This window comes from Falco cherrug, chromosome 10 (assembly GCF_023634085.1).
Source record: "Falco cherrug isolate bFalChe1 chromosome 10, bFalChe1.pri, whole genome shotgun sequence".
Classification (NCBI taxonomy): Eukaryota; Metazoa; Chordata; class Aves; order Falconiformes; family Falconidae; genus Falco; species Falco cherrug.
This window is the reverse complement of record NC_073706.1, coordinates 6,255,401-6,283,299: the sequence shown is the minus strand read 5'-3', so window position 1 is coordinate 6,283,299 and position 27,899 is coordinate 6,255,401. Positions and strand designations below refer to the sequence as shown.

Genomic DNA, 27,899 nt, shown 5'->3' with positions numbered 1-27,899 from the left:
CTACATAACACCCATTAGGCAGTAATTAATCTCCGCTCTCCAAAAATCATCCAGTACCTTTAAAGAGCCATTGCTGCTTCTTTCCATGAAGGTTGCAAGGCAGGGAAGACACTTGCTAGGCATTTTAAAGCCAGTATCCATCAACGTAGCTATTTATTACATATCTGCCATATCTAAACCAGTCAAAAAAATCCTAATCTCTGCCGCAAAATATTCCTAAGCAGCCGCAGGGGCTGGAGCTGCCCCGGATTGCCGAGCTGGCAGGCAGGCAGGCAGCAGGAGCCTCCGCTGCTGACTCGTCTATTGAAGCGATGCCTGCACGTTTCCGTGGGAGCCCCGCCACGAGTGGGGATGGGCTGCGATCGCTCCCGCGCCACCGCCGCCACCGCCGCCATCCTCTCCTGTGACCCCCAGTGCCCACGGCCCTGCGCTGCCCACCCCAGCCGGGGAGATGGAGCTGCCCCAGGAGTGATGCTGCTGGCAGGAGCCCATGTGATGCTGGGCTAGCGCCGCTCGCCCCCTCGTCCCTCTCCCGCTCGCTCGCAGGCTGTCATGGCGACTCCCAATAATGTTACTCCCACCAACTGCAGCTGGTGGCCCATCTCGGCGCTGGAGAACGACGCAGGGAAATCCACGGAGGGGGAGGAAAATCAGGACCCGACAGACCCCGCTCTCAAATCCCAGGACAGACTGGTTTTGTACCACTGGACCCAGTCCTTCAGCTCGCAAAAGGTAAAAATATAATCGCTCGGCTAGGTTCCTGGGGAAGAATTGCCTCCAGCCCCCAGGGCATCCCCTTGCCTCGGAAGGATGGATGCACTCAAGGGGAGAGCGAGGGGCTCACCCCCAGGGCTGGCGAGGGCAACAGCGTGTGGCCAGGCAGCTCTTTTGTACCTGCGGTGCTGCGTTTGAACAGCGGCTGCCTGGGGAGGGGATGGCGCGGGGGGGGGCCTCCCAAATCCTGCTTTTGCTTTGGGATCGCGGCTTGCAGGCTCGCACCGGAGCTGCCTCAGCTTTGTGCTCGCTCACAGCCCCGCTGTGGCATGGCCAGGAGCACAGACAAAGGCTGAGCCAGGCCCTGGGACCACCCTGCTGCTGGGAGAGGGGGAGGCAGCCCCCGAGCCGGGCTCCTTCCCGGGAGTGGATCCCAGCACGCAGCGACAATATTTACCCCTGACATTGCAGCAGCGCCCTGGAAATCCTATTCCCGAGGTGCCCCAGCGAGAAATCACATTTTCCAGGCAATAGTAAATGCTCATTTTGCAGCACACCAGCTGTGTAGCAAAGCCGACCTCCTCCCCTGGCCCCAAGCCCCCCGTCATTCCCGCACCGTTATTATTATACGGGGAATCGGCTGTTCAGAGGGGGGGAACACAAAGTTCCCCCAGTGCCAGGGCCCCTGGAGCCCCGCAGCCTGGCGGGGAGGCCGGGGGGCCGGGGGCAGAGACGCCCGTTGCTGTTGCAGGCACAAAGGAAGCGGAGGGTGCCCGATGCAGCAGGGTGGCTGCACATGGTCGGCTTCACCGCGGCTGGCAGCGGGTGACTAATGGGCCTCTGAGCCGCACCGGTGAGGGATGCTCGTGCCCTGCTCCCCCACCTCGTGCTGGGCTTGCTGTTGTTTTTTGTCTTGCTCGTTTGGCTGCCAGTGACAGGGAGGCAGCGGTGAAGGCACTTCTTGTCCGGGGGTTCCTACAACCGGCTTCAGCTCTGTGGGGCTGGGGACAGGGCAGAGCACACCTAGAGCCATGGCACCGGCTGGCACGTTGGCTCCAAGCTTTGCTTTTGAGGTCACTTGCAAGGAAAGGGTGTTTACTGGAAGGCAGCTGAGCACAAGCCAGTGTGATGAACATTGCAGGACAAGGAGTGGCAGGGGCTGCATGGGACCCCCCAGTAGAGGAGTTTTGCTCGGAGCCGGCTGCAGGTGCAGCTTTTCCTGCTCTGCCCCGGGAGCTGCTTGGAACCACCCTCCATGGGCACCGGGCTGTTTGTGGGAGGGATCCTGAGCGCCACCAGGATCTGGCCTTGCCTGCTAAGGGCTTTTTGAGTTTACAGCCAGCTTTGGATTTTTATACAAGATGCCTCATTGCAGCCGTGCTGGCACTGTGGGGGCCATCTGGGGGGTCCGGGCAGGTGTCATCACCCTTGGCCTGGGACCCCTCCTCGGGGCGCTGGCAGGGGGTCCTCTCGCCCGCAGGCACTGGGGTTACCCCCGGAGCTGAGCCCTGCTGCCTGCACTGCCTCCTGCCTGGCAGCTGCCCCAGCCAGGCCTTCAGCCTCGGCTCCTGAGAGCAGAACAGGGGGGCACAGGGAGCTCGGGGCGGGGTGACCCGGGTGGTCCTGGCCAGGGTTTAGCCATCAGCCAGGAGGAAAAGGCCAAGGGCAAGTTGCAGCTGAGGGACCCGGGCGTTTTCTTGTTTGACTTTAAAAGAAAAAATGAATTTGCCAGCCCCGTAAATAATTAATGACTAACTCCCCAGGAACACTGAAGTACTCATAGAAATGCTTATATTTGTTAAGTTGTATTTTTAGCTGCTGCTAGTTGGAGAAAAACAGCACTTTTCCCTCATTCAGTGGTTCTGTATATCGTGGCTGTCTCACATCCTCCAAGGTTGTTTTTTTTGCATGTTTCACATACTTAGTTCATAATGGTCAGGTTTTTATAACCCAGAAGCCTAAAATGCCACTCCTAAGCGCATATCCAACACCATCTCAAAGCAGCAGGATCAGCCCTGAGAGCCAGCTGTAGGTGCCCCACATCCAGCCCCACTCCTGCCTCCTCCTGCCCCTCTGCACCACGGGATCCGGCTTTCCCACCCATGAGACTGGTGGGTGCCACCCCCGCGGTGCCACTCGCTGGCCCGGGGCTGGAGGAGGGCAGGGGCCAGCAGCGGGTTTGGCACAAGGGGTGCAAAGCTGATGGGTGATGTCCTCAGGCCAGCAGCAGCACAGAGGAGGAGGGGTGCTGTGCAGGGTCACAGGGGCTGCTTGAGACCCTCCACAAAACGGAGCCTCCTCCCTACTCAAAACGTGCCTGGGGAAGCCAGGGCCCACCCCTGGGAGTGGGACATACCTGAGTTAGCCTCCAGGTCTCCTTCAGCTGGGTGGTAGGACCCACTGGGTGCAAGTGCAAGGCATAGCACTGCTGCAGCCTCTGCTTCCTCCTCATCCTCCCTGGGTGTGTGCTGGGTTATGCTGGGACCCACAGCAGCATCACTGATTGCCCCCAGCTGGGGAGCTGCCACCTGCCTCTGCCCAGTGCCAAGGGGTGGGCTCTCAGCCCACCAGCCCCTCCACCCCCTCCACCTGTTGCATAGGCCACCAGCAACCAGCGAGAGGACGGTCCATGATCCCCCAATTTTAGGATGGGTTTGGGTCTCCCTTCTTTACTGGAAAAGCAAATCCTTGCTTGGCTGCCTGGATTTTTCAGCTGCCCCATGCCAAGAGCTGCTTGGCTTCTTGCAGGATGAGCACGTGTCCTGGCACATTGCTGTGCTTGAGTGGGAGGGGAGGGCCAGGGAGGTGAGATGGGGTGGCGGTGGGGTTGGTTTGCTTTGAGGGCTCTGGGGACCAGCTTGGTGCGCAGTGCTGAGCCCTTTCTCCCTGGCCTCTTGCCCCAGGTGCGGCTGGTCATTGCAGAGAAGGGGCTGCCCTGCGAGGAGCGGGACGTCAGCATGCCCCTGATGGAGCACAAGGAGCCCTGGTTCATGCGGCTCAACCTGGGGGAGGAGGTGCCTGTCATCATCCACAGGGACAACATCATCAGCGACTACAACCAGATCATTGACTACATGGAGAAGAACTTCACAGGAGGTAAGTGAGGGGGGTAGACTGCATCTTGGGGGAATCTCAGGTCTAATCCAGATGTTTGCCAAATGCAACCACTTTTTCCTTTGAAGTTTCATCTTTTTCCTAGAAGAGCAGCAAGCCACCAACCCTCCTCAAACTTCTTTTTTCTCATGAAAATTAAGGATCTCCAGCAGAAATCCCCAAATAATCCCTTGGAAGTGCTGCTGGAGGGCTCTGGGAGGAGGCGTAGCTGGGTGTCCTCTTTGTCTGCCTTGGAGGCCATGATCCCAAACTGGACCATTTCTCCCCGTCCCTGTGGTGTGTGGTGGCATCTCACCAGAGCCACAGCTGGCACGGCCCATGGGAATGTTCCTGGGTTCAGCCACCTTTGTACTTTGGCATCGGGTAAGGGTGTAAAACCTGCCATAATTGGCCCCACTGAGAGAAGGTGGCTTTGAGCCGGGTGCTGCTGTCCCTCTCCTCTTCCATGAGGAGCCCTGTGCCACCAGCCGTGGGCAGGGGACCCTGCCATCCCTGGTGCCTCTGCACCTCAGAGACAACTGCCTCTTTAAAGTCAAAGCCAGAAGTGCTGGGGACCATGGGAGGATGATGTGACACAAACCCAGAGGCAGGGACAGCCAGGAGAGGGAAGCTTGTATTCCCCCTGGAGCAGGGCTGCAGTCAGTGGCCGGCTCAGCCCGGCACACCAGGATGCTGGAAGGCGGCTGTTTGCACGGGCACTGCGGCAAGCAGCTTCTTGTCGGCATCTCACATCCCTTTGCCCTCATTTCCCCAAACCTGCGGCTGTCGGGCTGGGACGCCCTGCCAGGGAGGCTTCAAAGCTGAGCAGGGAGCTTGGGCTGTGCCATCACGACGTTCGCCCCAGCATCCATCCCTCTTGCAACAGAGACATCAAAACCATCTCAAAATAGCTCCCAAAGCAAGGGCATCTTGCCAGCTCAGCTGCTGTCCTCTCCCAGCCCCGCCACGGTGGTGCTGCTCAGTGGAGGCACGATGCTCGGTGCTCGCTCACTGGCAGGGCAGCAGGGATGGGATCAGTGAGGAGCAGCCCCTGCTGGCAGCAGCTCCCAGGGAATGGGAGCCACGTTCCTGCCCAGAGGCAGCCCCAGGGCCAAGGAGCAGCAGGGAGCGTCAGTCCATGGGGCTGTGGTTCCTGCACCGCTTCGCCTTGTCTCTGCAAAGGGCAGGTGTACCAGCATATGTGACAACAGGCTGTCCCCAGCAGGAGGGGGACACAGTGCTGCCCGTGCACTGGAAAACTCCTGTCACTGAGATTTTCCAGCCAGGTGCAATTTCTTACCTCTTTGCTGAGAAATGGAGAGGGGAAGCTCCAGGGAAGAGGGTCCAGGGCATCAGTCCCTGGTGTGTGCTCTGCTCCGAGCCCTCACCCACCAATGCTAGCTGGCAAAAGCATTGTCAGGATGACACGGTGTTGGTCTGAGGGGGAATCATGCACCTTGCAGAAACATGCAGAGCTTGAAAATGCCTTTATAAGAAGGTGTAGTCACTGAGTTTTCCCCTGGCTGGGAGCATGGTCTGTTTCAGCTGCGTACACACACACTGAGGGTCAGCCATCAGTAAAGGGGGGTGTGATGAGCAATGCTTTTCTTTTCCCAGAAAAGCAGTGAATAGTGCTGATAAGTCACCTTTGAGGGCGCTTCTCATGAGGGCACTGCCCAGCAGTGCCAAGAAACCACTGATGAGTTGGCTGGTGGCAGCACAGCTCAGAGCCTGGGTGAGGGGCTCCTCCAAGTTCTGCATTGCCAGCCCTGTCCTTCAGAGCATCCCCCCACCCCTGCACAGCCCATCGTCTGCTGACTATGTGCAACAACAGCCCATACATACAGGTCTGCCATGGCGTGGAAAGACAGGGCAAGTACCATCCCACCAAAAAACCTCCCTGGGACGTGTTGAAGGACACGGGCCGGCAGCCAGAACACCGCTATTTCATTGTGGTCACTCCGTCTGGCTGCCGAATGGGGTGGTCACTCTGGATGTGCTGGTTTCTAGCCTCAGCCCCAGCCCATCGAGTGCTGGCCGGGAGCCCTGTGGAAGGCGCACGCAGGCTGTAGGTCAATGATTATTTCATTCAGCCAGTCACTTTTCTCAGATGGAAAATCCTCGCTTGGAGAGCTGGAGTCCAGGCAGCAAGCAGCCCATGGGCAGGGCTCCCCTCCCGCAGGGGACAGTAATACTGATGCCCATCGGTCAGAAGAACTCTGGGGAGCCTACCAGCAGAGACAGTCCCACATCAGAGCTGCTGGGATGTTTGCAATACAGGAGCCACCAAAATTTCCCTGGCCCCTGTCCAGCCAGAGGCACGGGCAGGTGTGATGCTGCCTGGCCCGGGGCAGGGCGAGCTGTGCATCTCTGCCGGTGGGCATCGCCACGCAGCCTTGCTCCTGCCACTGGCAATGGAGCTAGGCAGAGCCGTCATTTCAGGCTCTTAATTAAGGGGCCGCGTTGCCCATGTCTGGCAAAGTTCTTCTGCCGATGGGCAGCCCAAGGCGCAGGTGCCCAGTGAGCCCCACACTGCGGGCAGCATGTGGGCAACCGGCTTCGCCAAGTCCCAGTGGTAAGTTTACTCACAACCTGCTATCTGCAAACACCGTACACATTTATGATCCCATAAAATAAAGGACCTGATATTCCTGGGGGAGAAAAGAGCAACATTTCGCTCCTTGTGGTGTCATCTGCCATGTATTTTGAACAGAAAGTGTGATAAAAAGAGCATGATGCAAACTGCCATCCGCAGATGAATAAACCCCAAGGTGCGGAGAAGCGGAGCCGTCCGGGACGAGGGATGCTCCTGCCGCTGAGGCACCAGCTGAGCGCGGTGGGGAGATGTGCTGGGCTCCTTCCTTGATCATCTACGCCCCGATTACCCATTCTGAATGGCATTTTCAAGAAAGCACAAGGCAATTAGGTACCTCATTGCCACTGCTGTAACAAGTGCATAACTCAGAAGATCCCAGACTCAAATCGCTGTGTTTTAGCTGTTTTCTGCAGAGCAAGAAGATTTTGTTCTTCTAAGAGATGTAAAACCACAGCATACAATTTGGGGGCTGCAGAGATGAAGGGCTTGCTGCACTGAGCTCCTGGAGACGCAGGGGCTGCGGGGCTGGGTAACGACACACGTACACATCCCTGTGGTCCTGTGGGTTTTCCCATCGCTGGGCACGGTCTGGATGTGTGCCTGGCCGGCATGGGCTGTGGGGAGAGGCACGGGGTACAGTTTTGGGTTAAAGCACTGCCACAGCCAGCCTGCTTGGAGGTAGCTCAAGCAGGATAACACACTGGAGTCCAGCGCAGGCTAATGAGCCACTAATGAGTGCCTGAGCCCCCCTGGGTCCTGCTAACAGCTTTCCCTTTGCCCTCACAGAAAACGTCACCCAGCTGATCCCCGAGCCGGGCAGCCTGCTGCACTCGCGGGTGCTGCAGTACCGGGAGCTACTGGACTCGCTGCCCATGGACGCCTACACGCACGGCTGCATCCTGCACCCCGAGCTCACCACCGATTCCATGATCCCAAAGTACGCGACCGCTGAGATCCGCAGTAAGTTGCCTCTCCGGCAGGGCTGCCCGCGGCCAGTGCCAGTGGGCCAGCTCCTCCAGCCCTTCCTCTAGGCTTGGTTTGGCTCCGCAGCCCGGCCGGCCACCCTGCTCGTCTCCCTTTTCCACCAATGCAGGCAGGGACCGAGCTGCAAAATAGCAAAGCACAGCTGATCTGGGAGCTGCAGGCACTCTGTAGAGGCTTCCCAGCCCTGGAGGTGACTGGACTCCCATGGCCATGCATAGTTCTTGCTCAGCTCTTTCTGGGGCACATGAATTTGCTCCTTCTCCCACACGTCCCCTTTCCTTCCAATAGCTCTAAGGAAAAAGGTGGGAGAGTACAGCCAGATTGAGTTGCAGATAGTGGATGAATCGGCATAAGACTATGTACTGACCTTCAAGCGCTCATGAAACATTGACGATGCTTAATATAACTCAACAGCAAGGATTTCTCCTGGAAAGAGTTCCCTTGCCAGAAAAGTGACCTTGTTGGGAGGGCATCATTATGCGCAACATCTCTTCCCTCCTTTAGGCTCCTGCCCCAAGCAGCGCCTGTAGCAACCCCCCTTCACTGTCCCTTCAGCTGCCTGGGTCATGGATGGTCCCTCTGACATGGGTTGCACTCATGCACAAAGAGAAAAAGGCTGTCCCTGAGGTGTATCTTGTGATCTGCCCTGCCTCTGTGGGCACCCTGCACAGGCGGCTTTCCCCATGTCACCAGGAGTCACCTCCACCCTCAGACCTCAGGCAGATGCAGGGTGCTGAGCCCAGCCCCCCCCCAAAGAGCACTGCTGTGATGGCATCAGCCACCGCCTGCCTCGCATCACCTCCCCAGCACCCCACTGAGGTCCTTAAAAATATCTCCCCACCCAAACCTCTTTTCTGGTGGCATTTTTCCCAAGCCATTGCAACGGAGGGGCTGTGAGCAGGCCCATGGGATGCCCCAGTGCTGGTGGCACCCTTCCCCCCCAGCACATCCCCTGTGCCCCAGCAATGTCTCAGCTGCCCTGTTGCAGTGGGTGCTGAGGCAAATCCATGTAGTTGTGTCCTAAGAAGAGGGTGAACCAAGGTCCAGGCTGTCCCAACGGAAACAGGGGAATGAACCCAGGGTGATATCGAGGTTTCCCTCTGAGCTGCAGCCCCAGGAGAGCCAGCTGGAAGCCTTAGCGAGCACAGGCTTCAAGGCTTGTGATGGGAAACAGGGAGTTTCACCATTTTGTGGCAGCATACAGCCCGCTGCTGGCTGCTGCCCTGGCCAGCCCTGGCACCTCCTGCACCCACCCATCGGCAAAGCCAAGCTCTTGCTGGAGGCAACAAGGAAGGAGAGACAGATGGTCCCCGGCAGGAAGAGATTAGCCCAGCTTTGGGTAATTTTTGTTGTCCCTAAGGTGTTACTCTGCATCTCGTGTTCTCTTCTTCTATTTACTCTGCTCATTTCCCTCCGTTAGCTCCCTTGCACAAAGGCCTTTGCATCCTCCCCGTGCCCTGTGAGGGAGGAGGGTAGTGGGCATCTCTCCCGTGCTCATGATGGGCTCCATGCTACTGAATTGCATCCCTGTACACCGAGCCGGGGTGGGACAGCTTCATTTGGGAGGGAGCATCCCGCTGCTCCCTGCCGTGCTGCTCTGCACGCACACCCACACATGGGCAGCCGGCTCGGACATCCCAAAGGAACAACCTGCTGGGATGTAGCTGCAGGAACCAGGTTATGGGGAGGCTCAGGAATGTTCTTAAAACAGAAAGAGATAGAGATCCTGCTAGCAGCTCTAATATGAATCCAGCAGAGGAAAGGAAGAGCTGAAACCCACAGAGTGGGACTCACCACAGCCAGGGAGGGGGATCTGCTGTACCCCACAGCCAGTGCTGCCCTGCCATGAGTGGATGAGGGGCTGAAGAAGCCACGTGTCCTTGGGAGAGTGTGCGATGCCCCAGCCAGCCACCTGCTCGTATGGCAGCACAGCAGTAGCAAGCCATGAGTTTGGTCAATTTTAGCTCTCTGGGGTGTTTTTCTTGTTGCTGCTACACTATTTCACAGGCAGGACAAGGTGCTTTGCTACCAGACTTACGTATCATCCCAACCCCTGCCAAACACAGCCCCCCAGTCCCTCTGTCTTTCTGCCCCCAGGACATTTAGCTAACGCCAGCACGGAGCTGATGAAGCTGGACCACGAAGAGGAGCCACAGCTGTCGGAGCCCTACCTCTCCAAGCAGAAGAAGCTCATGGTAAATGGGTGAAAGCCACACAAACCTCTGGTGGTGGGGGGACATGACCCATGGACCTGCGACGGACACCTGGTTTCTTGTGTCCCCGCACAGTTGCAGGGACACGTGTCTGTCCATCCATCCATCCCCCATCCTCACCTTGCTCTCCACCCAGGCCAAGATTCTGGAGCACGACAACGTGAACTACTTGAAGAAGATCCTTGGCGAACTGGGGATGGTGTTAGACCAGATTGAGGCTGAGCTGGAGAAGCGGAAACTGGAGTACCAAGGTAAGCGCCAGGCTGCATTTATGGGATGCTTTTCCACACAAGGCTGAGGTGCAACACCAGGAACAGCTGATGGCTTTGCACCTGCTGAGCTTTCCCCACGGGGCCACCACTGGTGGGGCTGAGGCTGTTGCTGGGCTCTCTGGTTTTTGGGTGCACTGATATAGTTACAGCCATGGTCTCACCTCCAGCAAACCACCCCTTGCCACAGGGGACAGCAGGATCTCTGTCCTCGCAGCTGCTCTGTGGAAGCTCCAAAGTCATTGAAGGGTGGTGGCAGGTCTCCTCCGACCCAGCAAGGGGCTGCCACGGGCTGGTGCTCTGGCTGGTTCAGGGAGAGGCAGGCTGGCCCCAGGCTCCTGCACCAGGAGGAGCACAGCCCGAGCCCCCTCCGGCCACGAGGCTGTGACACATCCCAGTGGAGCAGAAGCCCAATGGGAATCTGAGGGGCCCTGGAGAGGTGAGAGCCTTTACAGGACCTGCGTCAAACGCCAGCGGGTGGGAGGGAGCAACACCAGCCATCCCTGACATCAAACACATGCTGCTGGGTGCCTGCCGAGAGCCACCCTGGCGTCCTGGCAGACAGGGATGCATGGGCACAGCTGGGCATCACTTGTCCTGCCGTCGCCTCAGGATGATGCCATCATCCTCCTGTCCCCGCTGCTGGCAGGGCTTGAAACCCCAGCCCCAGGAGGGCTGGCAGCTGCCAGTGCCACGGTGCCAGGTCTGGAGCAGAGCACGGATGCAGTTAATCAGGGGACAGCCCCACAACCCCCCCGCCCTCCGCACCAGCCCCGGCTGCAGGGAGCCGTGCGTCACACGGGGCTGCCCCGAAGGGCCCTCAGAGGTGCCAAGGTCAGGTTCTGCAAGGCCCTAATGCATTCACAGCGGCACCCTGCATCGCCCTAATTGCCTCCAATGAACACCCTCATTAACTGATCAGAGAGCTGGGATAGCACTGCAGAATTCAGCCTAATGAGGTGCCCTCGGTGGATGTCCTGGGTGCCTAGAGCAGAGGGGTGGCTGCTGCTGCTGCTGCCAGCACCTGGGCATCCCACTGCCTTCGGTCCTTGCGTGCCACTTCTGCCCTCTGCTCCGGGTCCCCCAGCTCCCGCTGCTGTGCCCACAGCCGGGTCAGGATCTCAGCAGCGGCCACAAGCACCAGCCCTTTGGCAACTTCCCAGGAGCCGCAGTGCAGCAGCTCTCCTCCCACGCAGCCCAGGCTGCCGGCCGAGGCGCAGCGATGCAGGCAGGGCAGGGCAGACAGAAGCAGGGGGGAGATGCTGCAGGAGCATAGGGCGACCTGACCCACTGGGACAGCTGGTCTGAGCTGGGGCCACTGTGGATGCAAAGGGGACAAGTTGCCTTCACCCACACTTCTGCCCCACCTTGGTGATGGGAAGGGGTGCAAGGGGCTGGGGCACCCCACAGTAGGGTCCAGAGCTCAGCAGCGGGTGCAAGCCCAGAGTCAGGAGGGACAGGGCTGGATCGTGGCTCTCTCCCGAAGTTGCCATCCTCACGTGTGCTTTTTCTCCTTTGCCTGCAGCAGTGCCTGGGAGCAAAGCAGCCACCTCAGCCCCACTTCCCCTGCTCTCAGCCAAAGCATCCTCAGGGTCCCCACAGCACCCAGGAGGCTCTGGCTGAAGAACCCCCACAATTCATTAGTCACTGAAAACATTTATTGACTAATTAGGCACAGGCAATCTGTCCATTTGGGCTGTGCCTCTAGCAGGATTAGGCAGGCTGCCAAGCAGCTACAAATGAGGGCTGCTAATTACCAGTAACTCCCCAGCCTGGCCCTGCAGACAGCCCTGCAGCAGCAGTGCCTGCACAGGGGTGCAATAAAGGTGCCTCTCTCCTTCCCTGAGAGCTACAGGACAGTGGAAGAACCCCAGAATTAAGGATTTGGTGCAAAGCCAGGGGCTCAGGCTGGATGGGGCCAGGTTTTGTGCCCCTTCTGCTGTTCTTCCTTACCTGCACCTCCCATCCCTTCTCTCAGCTCCATCTGAGCCCTGCTTGCTCCTCAGAATTGAAAAGGCATCAGGTGAGTGCTTAATCCTGGCCTGACTCTGCTTCTTCCAGACTAGCAACAGCTTGGTTTATTTCTGGATGTCTCTCTGGTGGGGCTATTTCCAGTGTCACCCATTATCAGGGGCCATCACCACTTTGGTGTCTTTCTTCATGCCCAGCATCTGCGCTGAGCTCTGCCTCCCCTGCAAACCTGGCGCTCGGCACAGATGTGCTGCCAGTGCTGGGGACTTGGGGCAGGGTCCCTGGTGCAGGAGAGGGGACAGAGGCAGGACCTCCCTGACAGTGCACAGGGAGAGAAGCCAGGCCAGGCCAGCAAATGGTTTTGATTCCTGAGGATTTCTCACATCCCTAAAATAGGACAAGTTAACATGACGCTCCTGAAACAGCTCCCGGTGCAGCGAAGGACAAACGCTGCTGCCCTCCCCGGGCGCTAACACAGCAGAAGGGGTGACTGCACCGCATCTGCCTCCAAGGGGGGCCAAGGGCCCTTTTCCAGGGACCTCCTGGGTACAGGAGGATGCCATCTCCTACTGGTCTTGACTTGGGAGAGAGGCAGCAGGACCGTTTTGCAGACAGTGACCTGTATCCTCACACAGGCTATAAATTATTATCTCGTATTCCCAGCTTTTTGGACCCGCACATCCTCCATCACATAGCTTGGTAGATGGGATCTGATCTCTTGGGACATCAGAGAACTGAGAAAAAACACCCCAGGTCTAACACAAATGCTCCTGCCTCTGTGTATCTTTTGAGCAACCCTTTAGGTGCCCACGCAAGGGTTTCTCACCCTACCTGCTCTGTCGCTTCTCTCTCCAGGGCAGAAGTGTGAACTTTGGCTCTGCGGATGCGTCTTTACTTTGGCTGATGTCTTGTTAGGAGCCACCCTGCACCGCCTCAAGTTTCTGGGACTCTCTAAGAAATACTGGGAAGATGGCAGCAGACCCAACCTACAGTCCTTCTTCGACAGGATACAAAAACGCTTCGCCTTCCGGAAAGTTTTGGGAGATATACATACCACGCTCCTCTCCGCAGTGGTACCCAACGCCTTCAGGCTGGTCAAGCGGAAACCTCCCTCCTTCTTTGGAGCCTCCTTCCTGATGGGATCTCTGGGAGGAATGGGATATTTTGCTTATTGGTACTTAAAGAAAAAATACATCTAGTGCTGGCTGCTTGGTGTTTAGTTTGGTGTCTCTGTGCTGTGTGAAATTATGATGAAGCCTCAGTAACTGTAATGAAATTTGAAGCAAGGTAATGAATAATTATATTGTTTAATGTAACATTCCATAATCTAGAAGTAGAAACGTATACTGCAAGGAAATAAGACAACAACAACAAAAAAAGCGTCAACTTGTAAATGCCTTTTTTTAGGTTTAAGTATTGAACTCCAGTGAGAGGCTCAGGGGTTCACGGGCTCAGCCGTGCCCACCGGGAAGCACCACCACCTCCAGCACCAGCCGGCTCCACTGGGAAAGACAGGAATCCCGGGAAGTTTCCCAACACCCAAGTTAACTAATGGGACTTGTACGTTTGTGTTTCCAATTATTCACCGGCCACATTTCACACATGCAGGTAGCGGGGACTTTCTTCTTCTAGAAGGCGTTGTGTTGTGCTCAGAGGCTTTCCTGGGAGCAAGGTGCGGTAGCAGGTCACAGTCAAGGTGGATTTGCGTTCTTCAAGTATCCATTTTTAAAATTATTTTCATTAAAAAGAGTATTTTTTATTGAGCTGCTCTTAGAATGTATCCACTTTCTACGTCTGGTTTTGGTGGGCTTTTTTTTAAAAGAATTTAAAGTCTGTCTTTAACTGCCACACTTTTTTCCTGAGATAAATCATTTTGACTTCCATCCTGAATTTTGGCACACGAAGGAGATTATTGTTTTAAGCCTTTTGGCTCTGTCTCTTGAGTTTTCCTTCACGGATTTGCAAAACATCTTTCACCAACTGAGCATACCTGGACTCTGAAAAAGTACAACCATTTTCAGAACTTTGCAGCACTTTCCTGAAGGCGCTTTGTCTTTCTGTTCCATCGGGGGCTCTTTTCTGTCATTTCCTCGCTATGTGTTTTCTTAGAGACACTTTGCACAGAATCACATTGATGACTTTCTTGTGCCTTTTGCATGCTGGAAAGAATAACGGGCCTCACTGCTACTCATGCTTTGAAAACTGAGATCCTCAATAAACCATATGGGAGGAGTAACGGCTTCACATTTCTAAATTGTGTTCAACATCCTTCTAGTCTTATCGCAAAGCATGCCCACGGGCAGAGGGATGGGCATGTGGTTTGTGCCTTCTCATGTACTGCATTGGTATAAAACTCGCACGGAAACAATATGTATTCCTATTTCAAGGCAGTCATTTCTGTAAGCACTCAGCCTGTTAGGATCTCTTCTGGCTGGTTTTCCAAGTGCTCCGATGATCCCTAGTGAGTCATGCTGCATCTCTAGGCTTGGGAACGTATGCCAAATGTGGCTGGAGTAATACAAATCGCATTTGCCTCCAACCCAAAAATTATCTTTATGTATTTGAAAGTAGCCGGATTTCCCGGGAGCTTTGGTTCTTGATACAACCTGGCAGCCACAGAATTGTGAATATTTAGCAGGAATTACAAGGGATGAGCACGTAGCAATCAGATGGTGCAAAATGCACAAATTTATGCTGTGCTTGTCATGATCGTGTAAGCTGGCCTGACATACTTCTGGAATACGAGGACCTGTGTAACTGCAAAGGTGCTGTGTTATCCCTGATACCACCCAGTGATTAGGGTCGCACTTAAAATCGGTGTGTCAGAACCCAAACCCATCACCTGCCCACACAGCCTGGGCACCTGCAGCCAAGGCTGCTGATTAAAACATTACAGATGCATGTTCTCCTAAGTATAGTTCCATATATGTTTGCTTCGTGGTATCAATGACTTCGGAAGAAATAAGTTACTTTGCCTCTTTTTGAAGAGGGAGCCAAGAGGGTCCCCTGAGGTCACCTCTGACATCCCTTTTGCTTGATCTGAAAGATGTAAGATTGTACATGATGACCCACAGCTCATCTGGTCCACTAGCTGATACTAACCTCCTCACAATAATTTATAGAGATACACTGACATGAGACCCTTACCAAGATTTCACCCTCTTACCTTTGCCCACTGTCCTATACACACTCCCTGGTGATCTCCAGAAGCTGATGAAATGCACATGTCAGGTGAAGAAAGGAGTGTTAATGGGGGTACAAGGCCAAGAAACCCAGAGGGGAACAAGAGCAAATACTTGCTCAGTTCCCAGGATTTCAGCCCAAGAATGGGGCAGAAGGAAGCTGCTTAGCAAGACTGCTGCTGGTTACTTGGCTCCTTGTTTTGTTGTGTTTCTTTTTTAAAAAAAAACCACCTAAGAATAATTTTTAAATCATGAAGCAAATCAGAACTCTAAACGCTGGAAAAAAATAGGTGTTTGTTCTGTTTTGGAGCACACTGTTAAAATGCAACTATTATACGGAAACCAGTCTGAGCCAGCAGCTGGAACAAGGCACGGGTCGGCTCGGGCCAGCATGTGAAAGCTATCACAATGTCGCTGCTTGGGCTGCTGGGATGCCACAGATGTTGTAGTGATGAGCTCTGTACAGGTTCTCGGCTAGGAATATTCACTAACAAGCTTTTGTTTTGAACCAAATTGAAAAAAAGTGCCACTCCCCATTGCTGAGCCTTGTTTCCCTGCCGCGGTAATGAAAAAACACCAGGACTTTGCTCCAGGGAAAAGCAATCTGGGAGAGCGATAAAAGACAATTACTGTGACAGGCAGAGGCTGGACGGATGTTTGAGACCATGCTGAAACGAACCCGGAGATGAATGTCACCACCCCGATCAATCCAGATTAGCGAGTTACTGTTAGCAGCCCTGTGGCGATTACAGGCTGTCACCATTAAAAGTTGCTTTCACTCTCGCTGATCGGAGCCTAATCAGACTTTTTCTGCTTTAGTTCCACCTAAAAGGGGAGACCACTGCCCTATGTGGCCATAAGCCAGGCACTGGCCCGATGTTTTCTGCCCAAGGCATTTTCTGTACACAGAAATATGAAAATGATAGCAAAAATCTGTCTTCTCGCTCTAGGACCCCATGCTTTGTTCTCAGCAAGGTGTGGAGGAACCGCAGCGTCCGAGGGGTAAGGCTGGAAGGTGAGGCACCTCAGAGATACTATTTGGAGCAAACATCTGGACACCTTCACATTTGCAGCTGAGCAGTTAATTCCATAGCCACCGCTGTCACTGGAGCACTGGCTCGGCTGCACCAGACAGCAGAGGGAATGGCTCGGGCTGTATCTTGCACCAAATGCCTCCGTGTACCTGAGCCGGCCCCACTTAGGGTCCTTCTTAGGCTTTACCCTCTACGTACTTATTTACCCGAGCGTATTTTTATCCTTCAAAGTCCCTGTGTTTTAGAGGCAAATATGCTTTTAGGCACGTCAGGTCCTCAAAATCTTTATCTGTGCTCAAATGTGGAAATTTTAATTACCAGAGGGAAGAAAATCAGGGGCTACTTGTGAAGTCCAAGCCCCTCTAAGCACCCCCGATGCTGAGCAGGCTCACAAGGAGCGGTCACTCCTCCTCCTCCCTCCCAAGCCTCCTGTTTAATAGACTCCCAATGGTCAGATTTATAGAAATACATCTGCTGAAATCTTTTTACTCCTATGGGTTTTGCTCAAAAGACTGTTACGAAAACTGAAAAATTACGTGTCAGCGTTGCAGCGGGCTGGCAGCCTTCTCCTTTGCTTGTCATGCAACCCCTCCATGCAGAATAAAGGGTTTCAACAAGCTTGCCAGAGCACAGAGAACACACCACAAAGCCTGTCACAAGTTGTCAAAGAAAACAAGATCAAGGGCTGCCTAAGAATACCCAGTGACCATCTCTCAGAAATTAATTGCCAAGTCTTCCTCCCTTTCTGAATGAAAAAACATCCTTACTAGCCAACTGCCATCTCAGTATCCTGGCTAAGGAGGACGGAGGGATGGTGTAAGAGCTGCTACTTCAAGCAAAGGGAAACTTTCTTCCTGCTAGGAAAATACATGCAGACTTCTCCACATCAGAACAGCAAACATTAAAGCTTGTAAAAATATTTCTCATCAGGTTGCGTTTGATGGCATTCAGTGCCATCACTAAGATCAAAGCCAAACCGCCCCCCAGACTAGATCCACAATGCAGGCAACGACAGCAGCTAAATCTCTCAGTTTCTGGAGAGATATGTGGGATTAAAATAATACAGGATAATATGATAATAGAATATTGAGATGGCCAGGGATAATATAAAATACAACAATATGGGATTAAAAACGACATAATCAAAGAACCAAAAAATAACACACAACCCTAGAGCCAGCTACTGTAACTCCACACCTGCAGTTACTTGTGGCATAGCAGAGGATTAAGAGGGTGATTTCACATCTGTTCAGGCCATCACCAAAGCTACTCTTCTTACACAAGTCTGTAGAAAAGCTCTTGTTGCCTTGGCGGGGCAGAATGAAGACCCCAATGCGTGTTCAGCGGCCCGCACCCAGAGAAAAGTTCAAACCCACAGGTATGAAGGGGAATGAAACCATCTGCTGAAGCATGTTGTGAACTGGCACAGGTTTCATACCCCTGACGGAGCTCCTAAAGCATGGCCTCATGATCACATTGTAGAGGTTTCCAGACCAAGCTGTTTCTAGCACTGAATCTAAGGTTTTAAGCAGTAGTGCAAACACACAGGAACTCGTATTCCTAGATGAAGCACATTCGTGGCAAACAAATTTCCTATTTTTTCCACCTCATGCTGATTTCCAAATGTGCCCAAATGACGCATTTACTGTCACCGTGTTTCATTCTCCATTTTACACACTTCCCTCTGAAGGATGAAACAGAGAGAAAACAATCTGCTTTAAACACCTCCCAGTGAAAGAAAGAGTACCACATAAGCCATCAATAATTTAGATGAAAATTGCTTTGTCAGAACACAGATGTCCATCACTGCAGCTGCAGCGAAGGCGAGCAGAGGCTGCGGGCAGCAGTTGCCCTTGCCAGAGCAGATCATTTCTATTTCCATGCCACTTTGATGCTGAGGAGCATCCATGAGCCAAGTGTCAACCTCCACCCACTCCCTCCCCGGGAGCTCACAGTACCCTTTTTCTTCCTTTTGTCTTTCTCCTCTGCACAATGATCTACTTTCAGCTCCTTCTTTCCTTACTCCTCTCTGCCATCCTACCCCTTTCCTCTCTCCTGGACGTCCCAGATTTCACTCCCCTGCTGCAGACAGCCGGGGTGCATGACCATTCTCAGAGACATTTCTGTGGTCAGGAGCCCACAGGTCGGGAAGCTCTGCATCAGTGGACACAGCACCTCCCACTTCCACCTTCTGGGAAAGAACTGCTAAGAGATGAAGGAGGTACACTCTTGCTAAAAAGCTCTTCAGAGCAAAAAATAACACCATCCATCCCCCTACTTTCACTGCCTCCTGTCTCAGCCCTTTCCTACCAGTACCTCATCCCTCCTATGACCTAAATCCTTTTTAGCTGCAGGAGAGTTATCCAAATAAAGCTACTTTGCAATCAGAACAGAGTGTAACCAGGTTTCAGGGTGCTTTATAATGCTGCAGGCACTTCTTGACATAGAAGTAAGTATTCTGCATAGTTAAGTGCTGTTTTGCACATGCTCTTTACATCACAAGGTCATGGCACTGCACTGCAAGCCTCCTGGAACACTCTTCTATTTTTGCTTACCAAAAGCAGTTTCTTTCCATTCCATGCCCTTGGAGCCAGCCACTACAGAACAGCAACATGGAGGATTCTTGACCACAAGCAAAAAACCTCAGCCCCAAAACAAAAACAAAAACCCTCAGAAAACAAAATAAAGCAAAAAAAACCCTACCCTGGCATAATTTTTTCTCTTAACTTCCAAATCATGGCAATCAACAGGGGAAAAAAAAAAATTCTTAAAAAGCACAAACCTCTATCATTCCTATTTTTCTAAAAATCAGATCAGTCAGGTCAGGCTATGGCAAAGCTGGAGCAACAGTGCACCGTGCTGGGAAGAGCTGTGGTCTGGAATGATACCATACCAAGGCCATATTAAATCCACGCTCGCTTCCATCACCTGCAAAACACAGAAGGCAGACCCTAAGTGCCATTCCAAATCAGCACAATCCTGCTGGGTTTGGGTGCGACAATTCACACATTTGGATATAAGACTAACAGGCTTTGTGGGCTTAGCATCTTTATTTTCAATCAATTTTGCACAGCTTTCTCCTTCACAGTCTGCTATTTTGAGCCACAACTTATTTAGCTGAATTGTCTCCAGCAACGAGCCATGATGAAGCCTGTCGCTGACAGTCACCATGTGTGTAACCCCTCCGCACTGCTCTTCTCCCAAGCCCCCACGAGACAGGGAAGGCTCTGCAGAACACAGGCAGCGCAGGATTCAGGGAATGCATTTCGGAAGGGAGCTGACATTTACATTGAAGGATACGCCTGTTTATTGCTCTCCCATCAACCGCCTTTCCCACTGATTAAATGCATTAAATTACATCATGAGGGAATACGTGACCTAAAACTGCAAAATGAACCCAGACTGGACATGGAAAAAGGCTTCAGAAATGTGAGAGAAAAAAATAGTCATCATTTGTATTTACTTCTGTTCCACACTTACCTTTCTTCAGCCATACACCAGTGGGGAGACACACAGTACAACTGCAGGTCTCCTACCGTCAGACACACTGTCAGGAAAAGCGTGACAGAAAGGGCATTTTTCCGAGTACTGCTTTCCCTTGAAGTTCAACTCTGCAGAAAGGCTGGTAAAGCTCTTCACCTACTGTGTATTTTCTATGCCATATTATAGTTCCAAAACTTTACAGAGAAATTACTCAGCTTGGTACAAGGCACATGGCATTGCCTGTGTTTTGTGATGGACAGAGGGTCATTTAAATCATCTTTCAGTCTAAATATTACTACATAATCACCTGAAATTCCAGGGACTGCACTCAATCCCGACAGGCATTTCCATTTCTGCTTTTCCAGCCTGTAACCTTTATGTTCTCAATGTATTCTTTGTTTAAGCGCTAAGGTACCCTTCCCGCGTTTCAAATAGTTGATCTCCTACTAAACATCTGGGTGAAACATTTACAGAAATGCAGTGCTTGCTCCCCAAGAAAAGGACAAAGCTGACTCTACTAACACAGCAAGCACCACGTCACGTTAGCTTCTCCTTCCTTCCCTGAGTTCAAGCACCTCAGGTGTAGTTCTGCTTCAATAAATTAAGCAGGTACTTTTTTTCCAGGTAAACACCATTACAGTGACAGACCCGCTCCTTTTAATAATGGCTAATTATGAGTTCATAACCACAACAGCCTTTTTTGCTAGCATGAATTACTTTCGTCTTAAGCTTTGGCAAAATACTTAAAGGCAGGGAACACAAAATATATATAGAGAAAGCACGCAGCTAGCAGAGGTGAAGAGCATTTATTACTAATCTGCACTCCAGGAGGCGAGACGAAGCTATGAAAAGAAATAATCCCAAGAAACAGGTTTCTGAGCGAACAGAGATAAACACAGGCTGATCAAAGGCAAAGGGCTGGAAAAGGCTGATTGCGGAGTAGCTGCAGTGGGAAAACCCAAGTATTATTTCACTAAGAAAAGTGACCATAGACTTGTGTTCACAACTAAACCTGCATTCTTCCAAAACATTTAATACATCACAGCAGCCCCTACAGTTTTTTCCATTAAAGTGCACCACAGGGCATAACTAGGTGTTTCTCACTTTGTCACGAATTGCCATGCATCAAACCAGAACACAGGATTCTCCTTTTGCAGCCGCTCCACAACCTAAGTTTCAGTACACACAAATATACTGGCAAACCAAGAACACCATTTAGCACCAGTGAAGCATTCATGGAAGAAATCCGTTTTGAACAAAGACTCTGAGGAAGAATCAAACCCCAGCTTCAGATATACTTAGTCTGAACTGTTCAGATGGCTCTTGCAGAAGATCTAACCTTTCCCGTTTGCCTGATCTTGCCTCCAGTGACGCAAACATTTGAAAGAGTACCAGGTAAGTGAAGAGTGAAATGAATCCTAATCCAGTTAATCTTCCCACTGTGTTTTAGCTGAGACTCTCTTCCTTGCTGGCCCCAGCAGAGGAAAATGTTTAAAGCACCGAGACCAAGAACTGCCTCAGCCACATCAGTGAGGCCAAATGCTGCATCTGTGAAAGTACCGCGAAACAGAGCCCACCAAATTGGCTAGACAGACACAGGCAATGAAAAATTAGCAAACATATGCTGAAAAAAGTAATATGCTAGTAAGATATTGGAGACAATTCCCTAGATAATTTTACAGACACAAAGACAGTTCTGCAGGAACAAGAGGAATACTTTAATGCAGAAAAGAGAAAAAGAAAAAAAGAAGAAAACCCGTGTTTCTTGTGATTCAAGTTGCTGTCTTTTTGAATTCACTACAAAATATGAAAATTTTCCTTTAAAAGGTAACACTTTAAAAATCTTGAAACAGTAATACTTGTTGATGGCTGATTTGTGCCTTTGGCACAGGACCTGAAACCCAGCTACTCACAGCAATGCTTCCCTTTGGCTGCAAATATGTCATAGAGAAACTATATTTTTATTTTAATGACAGAAGTGTATTTGGGAGAGGGAAGGAAGTCAGATAAAGGTGATGGCACACACACGAACAGAAAATTTGCAACCTTTACTTTCCAGTTAAAGTGCAAGGAAGCAAAGGCTTATCCTGAAATTGAGTAAAAAAGTGCAAAATAAAGGTCTGGAGCACAAGGGAACTTTCTAAGCCAACAGTTGGCACATGGTCTCCAGGTACTGAGACAGACACATACGCCAAGATTTCCAAACTCATAAGCAGTACTACAGCCCATGGGAATTTTCCCATATATTTCACTGGATTAGGCTTTCATATTGCTACAATAAGCAACTGTCCAGGTCTACAAAATGAACCGCCTGGTGTTAACAGGCCCACATCAGGAAACCTGCTTGCATCAAGCATGGCTTTATTTTTTTTGTTTTGCTTCTTTTTATACCCTGTACTTTTGAGAACCTGTGCTATATTAACCCACTGAAATACAGCAGAATTATCAATGTCAGTTTGACCATGCATCTCGGTAGTCACAAAAATACCAAGAGTCTGGATCATTCAGGGAAGTGAAGAGCAGCAGCAGTATCTTTACAGACACCAGAAACAGATTCTCAGACATAAACACTGACAAAGTTTTCAAGTGTTTTTCTTTCATTGTTTAAATAAAAATATTATTTACTGTATCCCACAGTATATCCATAATAAAAAGTTTGATTGACACTGCTTAGAAGGGGACAAGAATATCCCTGTAGTGACTGCATAAAACATTTGTGAAACTGAACATAATTTCAGCAAGTCAGTTGGTTTACATAAACAACATTTCCTGTTCCGAGGCCTCATCTATATAGCAAAGTTACATAAAGATAACCTAAAATAGAAACTTTAATTTAATGAAATTAATCAGAAAACCTTCTGGGTACATAATCCTGTTTCATGGTGAAAGTGGCTTGCGGTCTAGCTTAAATCTATTGGGAGCAGACTTACATTACATCAAAAGAATGTCTGCAAATGAATTTGCATTGCTTAAACAAATTTAGTTAAACCCAATATGAGTTAATCAGTGCAAATTTTCCAAACAGACAGCTTAAAAGGCAATTTAGTACAAAAACAAAAGGAGGAGCTTGACAGAAAATACATAACCTCCTGAAACAGCTTCTTTCTGAGAGGCTATTTGTACTTTATAAGGGTACACAACAACCGCCACTGAATTCAGTGGAAATTCAGGTGAATTCAGCTCTCCTCAAAGGCAGACCATAAGCGTGGAATTAACACTGCGGTAGTTATTGCAAACGCTACCACTCACTTACTGGAAGACAGTTGTTGATATGGCAAAAAGAAATGTGCCAAGATTAGACTACAGTGAGTGCATCATAACCTATATTCAGTAAAATAATCACTTTGGAGTCAAATGCTACAGCCAGATCAAGCCCACTCTCGGATTAGCAGGCATTATCCACAGTCTTGCCCAGAGACCTTTTTGGACGTCTTCCTCATCACTACAACTGTCAAACAAATTCTGTGCAACTGTGCTACGACTGAGCCTTTATGAAATAATAAAAAACTTTTCAAGATAAAAGACTATGCTAAATGTCTGATTGATATGATAAGTAAGCCCATCCTACCTCATACCTATTCATTACATAACAGTAGTGTTTTATTCAGTAGTGGGTTTCCAGCCACATCAAAAGTGGCCACAGCTTTACGTGCAATCAAAATTAAGTAGCTTATTGACATGGCTGGATAAGCAAGAATAAACATTGCTCCAAGCATACTGCTTTGCAGCTCTTAGGATAAACATTTCATTCATTACCAAGCAGACTATTTGAGAAACAGCAGGTTAAGCTAACTTGTAACAACAGAATTTGTTCTTCTAGAAGAAACATACCACAAAGTACTCATTGCAAAGTGTGCAAGTCATAAGATGAAAAAAAAAATAATTAAAACTCCAATTCTCAGACTTTTTAGCAACATTACGGAGTTCATTTTTTCTGTCAAGAATAAAACAATAAAATATTATTCTTCACCTAAGTTAAGGCCTGTTTTTCAAGAGTTTTCTTTTCAAAGGCAGGTACGAATTTAAAGTCACAGCCTGCTTAAGACATTACATCTCAAAGTTACTCTCTTTGTTGCAGAAGGTGCAGACAGCTAAGAAGCAGCATTTGTGGCGCTAACGTATTTAACCCTTGATAACATGAGATGTTCTGGTTTCACAACAGAGCTATATACTGCTTTAATGAGTACTGGTATTTTCGCAGCACTTAGCAGCACTGTCATTATTAGAGCTTTCCTGTAAGGCAATACACATAGGAGTGTAAAAAGTTTTGACATAAATCAAAAAGGAAGAGGGAGAATTAACTGTGATCAGTCAAGCTCTTGAAGAGCAAAGGCCTCTGTCAGCCTTGGATCTGCTTCTCCATTTATTAGTAACAGAAACAGAACCAACTTCAATTTCTTTGCTGAGAATGTCAGTCAGCAGCTCCTAAACAAGAGCAGACCTCTTCCAATACCATTTTTTTTTTCTCCTGAGGAAGAAGCTCATTACCACCTGCCAGCCACTGGCTAGTACAGATTTGGTTTCCTTCAAGCCATCACCTTGTTCCTTACAGTGGAAATACAGTAACCGTTCCTACATTCAACTACTCCAGCACTGAAAGCAAAATCCAAACATCTTAAAACTTATTTTATCTGCTATAACTGTATTTCTTTGAACTCAAAGGTATATTTGGAAGAGGTAGTCCAGGAGAAAAGGGTTTCAAGTACCAAAATCTGTATGTCCCGTACCAAGCTGACAGACCTATCAGCACACCGAGAAGCTTTTGACTGAAGTCATGGAAATACACGGCAGTACAGAGAAACATGAACACCCAGATCATGGTGAGGAAACACAAGGAAACAAACAGAATGTTGATCACAACACGCAGCTTAGAGTTATGGTCTATGGACAAGCCTTCCAGCACAGCCACTTCCTCCACAATCATCAGAGCACAGTACGAGAGCAGAAAGCAGTGCCCTGAGATATCAAAACCATTCCATATCCCGTTGTCCTGGTGGCATTCCTGCTTGGTGGCATAGAGGCGGCGAGGCTCGCTGAGTATACCCGGGGTAGAGCACGTGCCAGTGAGATTCTCAATATAGAGGAAGAGTCCAGTGCAGACATACCAGACAGCACTGCCCACCAGCAGTGCACTGAGACGCCGCAACACAATCAAAATGCTCTTCGTGGGACCATAGAGGAACTTGTTCTTGGCAAACTGGTAGGTGGTGACTGTGATGAAGGGCAGCAGAAGCCAGAGTGTCCATGCCCAAGCCACCTTCACAAAATATCTGCCAGAGAAAAGCCAAAAGAAAAACATGCATGTGTTAAACTTCACAGGAGCTGGGGTAAGGGGTGGTGCTTGAAGAAGCAGGTGTTCAAAGTCAGTGTTCAGAACCATCTAGACACCTGTGCCCTCCCCTTAAAGTAAAGCTTGGCTAAAATAAAATCTTAACCCTCTCCCCACTATTCCTTTCAGGCCCAACACCTGAATACTTCCTCAACCAGGTACTTAAACTGTTGTTCCCAGTTGCATTTCCTTGGACCTAGAGCCTTTGTTCAGACTTGCAGTCCAGTTTTGCAATTCCTTTTACCCTACAAGCCTGCTCAACTCTGCCCTACTCAAAATGCAGCTGCAAGAATGTATTTTTAGCTTGCCACCCTGCTCACAGTAACCCTTTAGACTCTCTTTCTTCATCTCAATTACCTTTGCTTTCAAAGACCTTCACAACCTCAACCTCACGATATTCAGTAAGACAGCCAGAAGGGTTGACTTTTTCCTAATCAGCCCATGGAGCTTTTCCTCCATCATCACCTTATAAAATAAATGAAGATGCACAATGTGTTTGTTCCTTTGGTGTCCCTCCAGCTGATGAAAGCTTTCCTTTAGCGTACACAAATGGCTCCATATCAAAGTTTGCTCTCTGCGTTGAAAATTTTTGCTGTGATGCCTACAAAATCTTGAAAACAAGCTGATGATGGGCTGATAACTTGTTTAGCAGAAGACAGTATTGTGTAGCTAGTCCTCTTCTGAGATCTTAAAATGGAGCACATGCAGGTGAATTTACTAACAAGTTAAGGAGATGACAGACTACAATCTCCTTTCTCCCATCAGCACCTTCCAATGCAGCTTCCTATCAGCTGGTGGGAGAGGGGCACTGTGCAGCCCCCTTCGTTACCCACATCCTGGTGTGAAAAACGGGGACAGCAGAATTCTGGTCTGTGGCTGAGCTACAGCCAGACACAGGCAGTCACCATTTAATCGACGCCTCGGTACTGAAGACAGAAACAAGTAAGAAGGAAGTTCTGCACCTTCATTAAGAGCGTAACGAAACTAGTGAGGGCCTTGCCCAGGATTTTGAGGAGCACCTCCTTTTCTCTTAATTTTACAGTGGCATCTGTGTGGCAACTACACGTGGAATAGTAATTGAAAATAAAATCCTCATTTTATTGAGACAGTTAGAAGCGAAGAAGGCTGCTAACATAACTGCTGCCGGCAAGTAATTTGCAGGGAAAAAACCTGCCTCAGGAACTGTCAGCACAGATAACCTTCCTCTATTTAAAAAGGGGGAATGGAACCGTGGTATGTTTTTACCGTAACTTCAATTCCACTCTCTGAGTGCTCCTGCCAATCCTTCTTTTCAATCACGCTAAAAGCAGCTCCCACGTCACCAAACGACAAACCTGAATCAATGAAGTACAAAACTCCCCGAGGCACGGGGGAAACCAGCAATTTCTGCTTCACTTGCTGACCTGCAGCAGGCAGAGCAGGCGGCCAGCCCACCGCCGGGCCTCCTCACGCCCTTCCAAATGTCCGAAGGCAGGCTGAAGGAATGACTAAGGCGGTGAAATCACTGCCCAAGCAGCAGACTAGGGTGGCAGTAACCCCGCTTTCACAAACGACGCTGGACAACTTATTTTCCTCAGCTTGCTTTTAGGTCAGCTCAGTAACTACCAGGTACGAGTATTAGGAAGTCTCTGGGCGCTAAAGAAGGAAAAAAATTCCTTCTTTCCCTCTTCCAGTAAAAGCTGTCGGAGAAGCTGCAGGTGCTGTGACGCCCCCCCGCCCTGCAGCCTCACAGCCCCTCGGCTCACACCGGGCCCCACAGCCGGGTGCGCTCCCCCCCGCCCGGCAGAGGCCGCCCCCCGCCCCAGGAGGGGCGCAGGCCCACGGCAGCCCGCCCCCCGCCAGGGCCGCCCGCCCCGCAGGGCCCGCGTTCCCCCCGCCCGCCGCCCCCCCGGCTCTCCTCACACGTTGAGCGGGTTGCGCTTGTTCCGCATGGGCGTCTCGGGGACCAGGTCACCGTCCTTGAGGGCGGACCCGAGGAGAACGATGGCGAGCAGCACCCAGGGCAGCCGGCGGCGCACCTGCCCGGCGGCCAGCCCGGCCCGCAGCCAGCGGCCGCACCGCTCCAGCCGCTCCATCGCCGCCGCCCCGCCCGGCCGCCGTACCGCGTCACGGCCGCGCTCTCCCCCGCCGCCCCGCTCGGGCGCCCCCCCGCGGCGGCTGCCAAGGCTGGGAGGCGGGAAGGGCTGCGCGCGTGCGCGGTGCGGCGGGGAGGGGCGCCCCCTGCAGGGCCGTGCGCAGGCGCGCTGAGGGGGCCGCGGGCGGGCGCGGCGGAGGGGCTGTGCGCCGGGGGGCTCGCTGCTCTGCCCCTGGCACAACGAGAACACAGATCATGTCTGGCCCCCGCCATCCGGCGGGCGGGTTGCTTCCAGGCCCAGAAGAGGTGCCCTGAGGGGCTCGTGGGCCCTATCGGCTCGTTCAGGTCGGAACAGGCCTTGAAGATCATGGAGGCCAGCCGCTAACGCAGCGCTGCCCTGCCCGCCGCCAGCCCGGTGTCCCCAGGTGCCACATCCACACGTCTCGTACACACCTCCAGCCTGGCCCAGTGCTCGACCACCTTTTCCATGAGGTTTTTCCCAACCTTCCCCTGGCGCAGCTTGAGGCCGTTTGCCCTCGTCCCTAGGGCAAGGGGCCTGACCCTATAGCAGGTGCTGGCTCACCATAATATTCAAAAGAAAATCTGACAATGTCATCACTCAGTCGAATTTTCTTTTTTCCTGGGGCTTGAGGGACAGGGAGAAAGTATTGCTGGGGCAGGTAAGGCTCCTGCGGCCTTCCACGGTCAGTGTGTATGGCTGGAAGTGGTGCCCAAGCACTGCCCGTCACTGCGGTATTTAAGAACTATTTCATCTATTGAACTGCTGTCATTTCAACTTAGTTATTAAAAAATTAAAAAAAAAAAAAGCATCGGCAAGCAGAGAAACGGCTAAATGAACAAAGAGCCTTTGTTCATCCCAATGGCCTCAGTAAGAAAAATGTGAGGCGGGAAAAAAAGCAGACCCCATCTGAGACAGGATGGGAAGGGATTTCTTGC

At 51.2% G+C, this 27,899-nt stretch overlaps 2 protein-coding genes across 4 annotated transcripts; one reads left to right on the top strand and one right to left on the bottom strand.

The window, feature by feature from the left end:
- Positions 1-211: 211 nt before the first annotated feature.
- On the top strand, positions 212-14,076 carry GDAP1L1 (ganglioside induced differentiation associated protein 1 like 1). The gene is made up of 6 exons (XM_005439001.4): positions 212-732; positions 3,618-3,810; positions 7,190-7,363; positions 9,485-9,582; positions 9,737-9,851; positions 12,696-14,076. Exons 1-6 carry the CDS (start codon positions 553-555, stop codon positions 13,037-13,039), a joined length of 1,104 nt encoding a protein of 367 aa, XP_005439058.1. The 5' UTR covers positions 212-552; the 3' UTR covers positions 13,040-14,076.
- Positions 13,724-26,979, bottom strand: FITM2 (fat storage inducing transmembrane protein 2). 3 transcript variants are annotated; one of them, XR_008734199.1, is made up of 4 exons: positions 26,771-26,979; positions 24,645-24,809; positions 18,839-18,984; positions 13,724-14,446 (listed from the first exon to the last, which is right to left on the bottom strand). XR_008734199.1 is itself a non-coding variant. In XM_055722540.1 (3 exons), the coding sequence occupies exons 1-3, from the start codon at positions 26,941-26,943 to the stop codon at positions 18,981-18,983; spliced, it is 342 nt and encodes a 113-aa protein (XP_055578515.1). In that variant the 5' UTR covers positions 26,944-26,979; the 3' UTR covers positions 18,457-18,980. The 3 variants fall into 3 exon arrangements, 2 of the variants coding, with proteins under 2 accessions (XP_055578515.1, XP_055578514.1); XM_055722540.1 differs by lacking the exon at positions 13,724-14,446 and having other exon boundaries at positions 18,457-18,984; XM_055722539.1 differs by lacking the exons at positions 13,724-14,446; positions 18,839-18,984 and having other exon boundaries at positions 20,327-24,809; positions 26,771-26,978.
- Between the last annotated feature and the right edge of the window lie 920 nt (positions 26,980-27,899).

Excerpts from the sequence above, each read along its gene's own strand:
- GDAP1L1 (XM_005439001.4), top strand. The coding sequence starts at position 553 with ATGGCGACTCCCAATAATGTTACTCCCACCAACTGCAGCTGGTGGCCC. Across the intron at positions 733-3,617 it reads AGTCCTTCAGCTCGCAAAAG|GTGCGGCTGGTCATTGCAGA; the intron begins GTAAAAATATAA and ends CTCTTGCCCCAG. Across the intron at positions 3,811-7,189 it reads GGAGAAGAACTTCACAGGAG|AAAACGTCACCCAGCTGATC; the intron begins GTAAGTGAGGGG and ends TTGCCCTCACAG.
- FITM2 (XM_055722539.1), bottom strand. The coding sequence starts at position 26,943 with ATGGAGCGGCTGGAGCGGTGCGGCCGCTGGCTGCGGGCCGGGCTGGCC. Across the intron at positions 24,810-26,770 it reads AAGCGCAACCCGCTCAACGT|ATATTTTGTGAAGGTGGCTT; the intron begins GTGAGGAGAGCC and ends TTTCTCTGGCAG.